The sequence below is a fragment of the Priapulus caudatus genome, unplaced genomic scaffold (assembly GCF_000485595.1).
Source record: "Priapulus caudatus unplaced genomic scaffold, Priapulus_caudatus-5.0.1 Scaffold308, whole genome shotgun sequence".
Lineage (NCBI taxonomy): Eukaryota > Metazoa > Priapulida > Priapulimorpha > Priapulimorphida > Priapulidae > Priapulus > Priapulus caudatus.
The window spans coordinates 5,827-11,985 of NW_014577369.1; the positions used below are offsets into that span (position 1 = coordinate 5,827).

At 45.4% G+C, this 6,159-nt stretch overlaps 2 protein-coding genes across 3 annotated transcripts in view; one reads left to right on the forward strand and one right to left on the reverse strand.

Moving 5' to 3' along the window:
- LOC106808826 overlaps positions 1-1,403 on the reverse strand; it is a 3,206-nt gene extending 1,803 nt beyond the window's left edge. The window contains exons 1-2 of one of the 2 annotated variants that reach the window (XM_014811697.1): positions 1,247-1,403; positions 172-363 (exon numbers count right to left, since the gene is read on the reverse strand). In XM_014811697.1, coding sequence (XP_014667183.1) covers positions 172-363; positions 1,247-1,337 — 283 coding nt within the window. In that variant the 5' untranslated portion in view covers positions 1,338-1,403. Of the gene's footprint in view, positions 1-171; positions 364-1,240 lie in introns of both variants that reach the window. The other variant, XM_014811695.1, reaches the window with a different exon arrangement.
- The window catches only part of LOC106808827, a 25,521-nt gene that overhangs the window by 3,228 nt on the left and 16,134 nt on the right, over positions 1-6,159 (forward strand). The window lies entirely within an intron of this gene.

Genomic DNA, 6,159 nt, shown 5'->3' on the forward strand with positions numbered 1-6,159 from the left:
TGTGTGTGTGTGTGTGTGTGTGTGTGTGCGTGTGTGCGTGTGTGCGTGCGTGTGCGTGTGTGTGAGTGTGTGCGCGCGTGTGTGTGTGTGCGCGCACGTGTGTGGTGATCATCAGAAGGTATACGAGTTTTGGACCAAATATGCTCAGTTTATAAATGTTTCGTCACATACTCTTTGTCTGGTTATCTTGGTTGTGCAGAGCCGCGCTTGCACAGATGGCAGCACAGGTTGGCTTATTGTTCTTGCAATCCCTGCTGACAGCGAACATCCAGCCGCTAGGGTTGAGAGCAGTACAGACGGCCTGTGCTAGATTCTTCGCCCAGTCTCCACCCGTCGCCCTTTTGTCACGTAAATGATCTGCAAGCGGGAGATGTGAAATCAGGTGTACGTGTCATAATATAGACTATCTATGTGTAATATCTATCTATCTATCTATCTATGTATATATATATATATTTATATATCTAATATATATGGATACTATCTATCTAATATAGATAGATACTATTAGAAAGATAGTATCTATAGATAGATAGATACTATCTATCTAATATATATGGATACTATTAGAAAGATAGTATCTATAGATAGATAGATACTATCTATCTAATATAGATAGATACTATCTTTCTAATATAGATAGATATCTTTCTAATATAGATTGAGACTCCTGGTGAAATCACTTGTATTCGCTCTGCAACTATAAGAATTATTTAATTTTTATATTATATAGCTATAACGGTTCCTATCAACGGGCATAGCAAATTAGCGCATAGACTACATGGAAATGTGCCTTCTCTATTCTCCGAAACCGAGTTCTGCATTACGTCTTTGTGATGATATCCAAAGTAATCGAAAAATATAAGGTTTTAAAATGCTTAAATTATTTTCAATAACGCTGCTCGTGTAAAGAAGGAATTTAATTCATTTAAACCCCCGAATGAAGGTATTTCGTTCGGTGAAAAATATGAAATAGCTTGTATAAACGTCAAATACGAACGTCTTCAACATACACGCATAGAATCTTAACAGCGTTTAACATCTTATTGAATTTTAAACCAAAAGATACCAACATTGGAATGGTGCTAAAAATAGATCCGTGAGTCAAATGTAAATTAATGTACAATCTACAAATGTAAAATCTACAATCGAAGCAAGCTTAAGTTACCATATTATAGACCTCCATTTCCAGTAACAAATGAATTAACATTAGATTGAACTAGACTATAAAAATCCTTACCCACGTATGGTGCCAGGTCTACCTCTTCCGCGGCGGGCAGCGCCAACGACAACGTCACAGAAACCAACAGCAGCGATGACAGCGCGTAGAAATGCATTGTCGCGAAGGCGTGACGATTATATAAAGAACTCGGACGACGAACTTTCTCCGGCCGCGTGTGCTCGAGCTCTCTCTCCACGCAGGTCTCTAGTTCTCTCTCCACACAGGGTGGCTGTATCAAGGCTTTTATATATTCACAAAATTGCTTCGGTTTACCATCAATCGCGGATGTTTACACATACACCAGGTAACCGGAACTGCCGAATTCCCTGCAGGATTTTTTTAATGTATTGACACTATATTTTACTGCAATTCGGAATGGCCTGCGCCACAAAGGATAGCGACAACATCAATACTCTTTTAGTGTCAGTAAGCACTGTTCTCTAGAACATGATTCGTAATATACCCTCTATACTACACTACATGGCAACGGTATAATGTTGGGCTTGCCATTTATATTATTCAGCTTATTATTTTCACTTGATGATATATATCTTCGCACGTGTAGATCATATATACGCAACTAGCGTATGCTGAAGTATATAGGAACACGGGCGATACCTGGAATATTCCCATTGAGCACACGTTTTTCCGATTTAAATAGACATTTATGCAACAAAACGACACACATTGACACAAAATGAATGCGCTTTCTGCGGGGTTCGAATTGCTTTCGTATATGAGTTTTTGACTAGGATATAAGCTGGAAGCTAGGCACATTCACACAGGCATTCACATACCCCCTAAACACACACACGGGCGCTCGCACTAGCAGCACCACACGCAGCCACGGCACGCACGCACGCACACCACACATTGGCACAACACACACACCACACACAATCCGCCACACACACGCCTTTCTCTGTCTCTTATCTCTCTCGCTCTCCGCTCTCTCTCTCTCTCTCGCCCCGGGCTCCTCTCTCATGCTCTATGCATCCGCCGCCCGTGCTTCTCCCTCTCGCCCTCTTTCTGCTCTCTCGTGCGCGCCGTAATCATACGATGTCATCCGCGTAAAAGGAATGCCACTTGCGTCGTCATGTTTGTTGGTGCTAATCGCACCGGGGCGGTCCTTACCTTATCCGACACACAGAGCTCGCGGGCGGCTAATACACCTCTTTCCGGCGCACCGTGCTTTACGTAAAAAGAGCGGCGCTGTGCGACAACACGAGTCTATGGTTTTGACGCATTTGCCCGAAGCGGGCTTCCTGCGGCGCTTTGATAGTTCGCTGAGGGGCGAGACTAGCCTAATCTCTCTATTCGTCCGGCTAATGACTGTTGCTAACTCGGAGAGTCGCTGTGGTGTGTGTGTGTGTGTGGTGCTGTGGTGTGTGTGTGTGTGTGTGTGTGTGTGTGTCGTGTGGTGTGTGTGTGTGCGTGTGTGGTGTGTGGTGTGTGGGTGGTGGTGTGTTGTGTGTGGTTGTGTGGTGTGTGTGTGTGGTGTGTGTGTGTGGTGTGGTGTGGTGTGTGTGTGTGTGTGTGCGTGCGTGTGCCGTGTGCGTGTGCGTGTGCGTGCGCGTGTGGCGTGCTGTGCGTGTTGCGTCGTAGCGTGTGTGCGTGCTGTTGTGTGTGTGTGTGTGTGTCTTGTGTGTGTGGTGTGTTAATGGTGTGTGTGTGTGTGTGTGTGTGTGTGTGATGTGTGTGTCGTGTGTGTGTGTGTGGGGTGTGTGGCCGTGTGTGTGTGTGTGTGTTGTGTGTGGTGTTGTGTTGTTGTGGTGGTGCGTGCGTGCGTGCGTGCTGGTGAGTGTGTGGTGTGTGTGTGTTGTGTGCGTGCCGTGTGTGTGTGTGTGTGTGTGTGTGGTGTGTGCTGTGTGTGTGTGCGCTGTGCTGGTGTGTGGTGTGTGTGTTGGGTGGTGTGCTGGGTTGTGGTGGTGTGTGTGTGTTGTGTTGGTGTGTGTATAGATGATTGTGCTGTGTGGCTGTGTGTGTGGTGTGTGCGTGGCGCTGTGTGTGTGTATGTGTGTGTGTGTGTGTGGTGCGTGCGTGGCGTATGTGTGCGTGTGTGTGTGTGGTGTGTGTGGTGTGTGTGTGGTGTGTGTGTGTGTGTGTGTGAGGCACGATTGCATGTGTAGAGAGACGTGTGAAGAAGAGCGACGGAGCGAGAAAGTAATAAAGGGAGAGAAGTGTGATAGACCTCGTACACAAAGCGAGCAAAAAAGAGACCGAGATAGATAGAGAGAGAGAGAGAGAGAGCAGGAGAGAGAAGAGAGAGAGATTAGGGGAGAGAGCGAGAACGAAAGGGAGAAGAAATGAGAAGAATGAAAGCGAAGAGGGACATAGCGAGCTAGCGAGAGAATATCAATGATTCCGCATATATAGTGCGGCGCGGCATTGGGTAGCAAAGCACGATAGGCGAGAGCCAAGTGCGAGAACCGTACCACGCAACAGACGCCCGCAAATTACCCCACACGGACAGGCATACAGCTAGTCAGAAAGACAGACGAACAGACAGACAGACACACACACACACACACACACACACACACGACACACACACACACACACACACACTACACACACACGTACGATACCACACGCGGAACAGCACCACACACACACACACAACACAACTACACACACACACACACAAACACACACCCACGTACATACACACACACGCGAACACACCCAGTGAGAGTGGAGAGAGTGGGAAGAGAGAGAGAGAGAGAGAGAGAGCGTTGGAGAGAACACGAGGGAAGAATAATGCGAAAGGGCGCGCGAGAGAAAAAAGAGGGAGAGACACAGAGAGAAAGAAGGAGGAAAGAGAGAATGGAAGAAAAAGAAAGAGAGAGAGAGAGAGAGAGAGAGAGAGGGGACAAATAGAGAGGGAGGAAGGCGAAAGAGAACCCAGCAGCGCGATTGTTTGTCTGACCAGATATAGGTTTATAACCTACAACAGTCCGCCGCGTGAACAACAGGAAATTCTAGCTTGATCAATATTAATACTCAGCAAGCGTTTCCTGCAACATGTCAATATTTTCCCGCAAACACGCTGATGTCTGTCAATAATTGTTGAGCTATCGGAGAGTATCGGAGAATACTAAAACGATCATAAATACTGATGACATAACTAAACCTGCGCCGAATGCTCATTATTTTTTTGTAAACAGCTTTGGGCCATCAACGATTCAACGCATCGTAAAGATAATATATATATACGTATATTATATATATATATATATATATATATATTTATATATATATGCACTCGCAGACAGGACAGATAGAATTGCACTAAGTAATTGCAACTGAACCTTAAAAAATTACCCTCACACCAAGGGCGTCGTGTCGCATTATTTCGACCGACCATTATAGTAGTATCATTTTGTTTTCACCTGGCCACGAAACGAACATCAAATATAAGTTGTGGCGGATAATGTGTTCGCTAGGTGCGTGCCACACACAGCGCAACACCATGGTGGCCGTTAAATTCTTTCACGAGAAGCTTATGAACGTGATTATTATTACTAAACTCTATTTATGTTTGTTCTGTGATAGCCCAGCATACGTTAGCTGCATCCGCTATAACAGCTACATCAGCTATAACAGCTACATCCGCTATAACAGCTACTCCCGCTGTAACAGCTACTCCCGCTATAACAACTACTAGCTACCATTTTAGCAGTTATTCCCGCTATAACAACTACTAGCTACCATTTTAGTAGTTATTCCCGCTATAAATACAACTACTAAGCTACCCCCCATTTTTAGTAGTTATTCCCGCTATAACAGCTACTAGCTACCATTTAGTAGTTATTCCCGCTATAACAGCTGACCCTGAGCAACCGACGCCAACCTTCCGCGCTCATCCACTCGTCTAAACCATCACCACCTAGCGGCCCGTATAGTAATCAGCCGTGTCGTGTGGCTACATTGTTCTCCTCAACCTCTGCCTCGCTCCATCGCCGATGCTCCAGCGTTTCCCGGGGTTCCGCGTTTCTCGCGCGTGAGTGAGCAGTTAAAGCAATGACACTAACCGGCTTGCACATCCGCTCATTTTTATCAGCACTTTTTTTTCACCTGCGTATTTTTTTCCCCGATCGAGTTGTATAGGTAAGAGATGGGGCGAGGAAAGGATAGGAGGAGGAGGGAAGGGATATCCGCGGAATGTATGACGAGGAAGGGATATCCGCGGGGACGAGGAATACTGGAGTATTGCGAATAGGAAAAGGACATATAGTTATATATGGTTATAGTTATCGTTATAGTTATAGTTATATGGTTATAGTTATAGTTATAGTTATAGTTATAGTTTTATAGTTTATCAGTTATAGTTATAGTTATAGTTATAGTTATAGTTATAGTTATAGTTATAGTTATAGTTATAGTTATAGATATAGTTATAGTTATATGACAAGTTAAATCTTCGTTGAATGCATGCTGACCTTGTCGCGAAAGATCTTGAGTATCTTGGGACCTATAAATGAGCGTCAGTGTAGGCAATGATAGTGACAGCGTCAGCGATGGTATAACTCTGACGAATGCGGCGATGAAAAGACTGTCAACGACGTCGACGACAACGTTGACGCTGCTCGTAACCACGACAATGACGCCGAGGACCGCGCGCAGCGAAACAATGCCAGCGGTGGCGCCCACAGTGTTTATTTTCTTTCCCTCAAAAGCTTTGCCCGTATCATGCTAGCCGCATGCGGTGCTGATTTGCTTGCTAGTCGACAGTGTGGCAGTAGCTTAGTGCGTAGACAGTTAGTTGCCCAAGTGACTGGAAATTAAACGTGGCGCACGACAACGTAGAAGTTACCATACGATACCATACGATACCGATACGCGGATGTACGCTCGTTGTACATGCACCCATAACATGCAACACTGCGCAAGCAACACACATACACGGCGCGCACGGGCACCCACTGCACCACGCG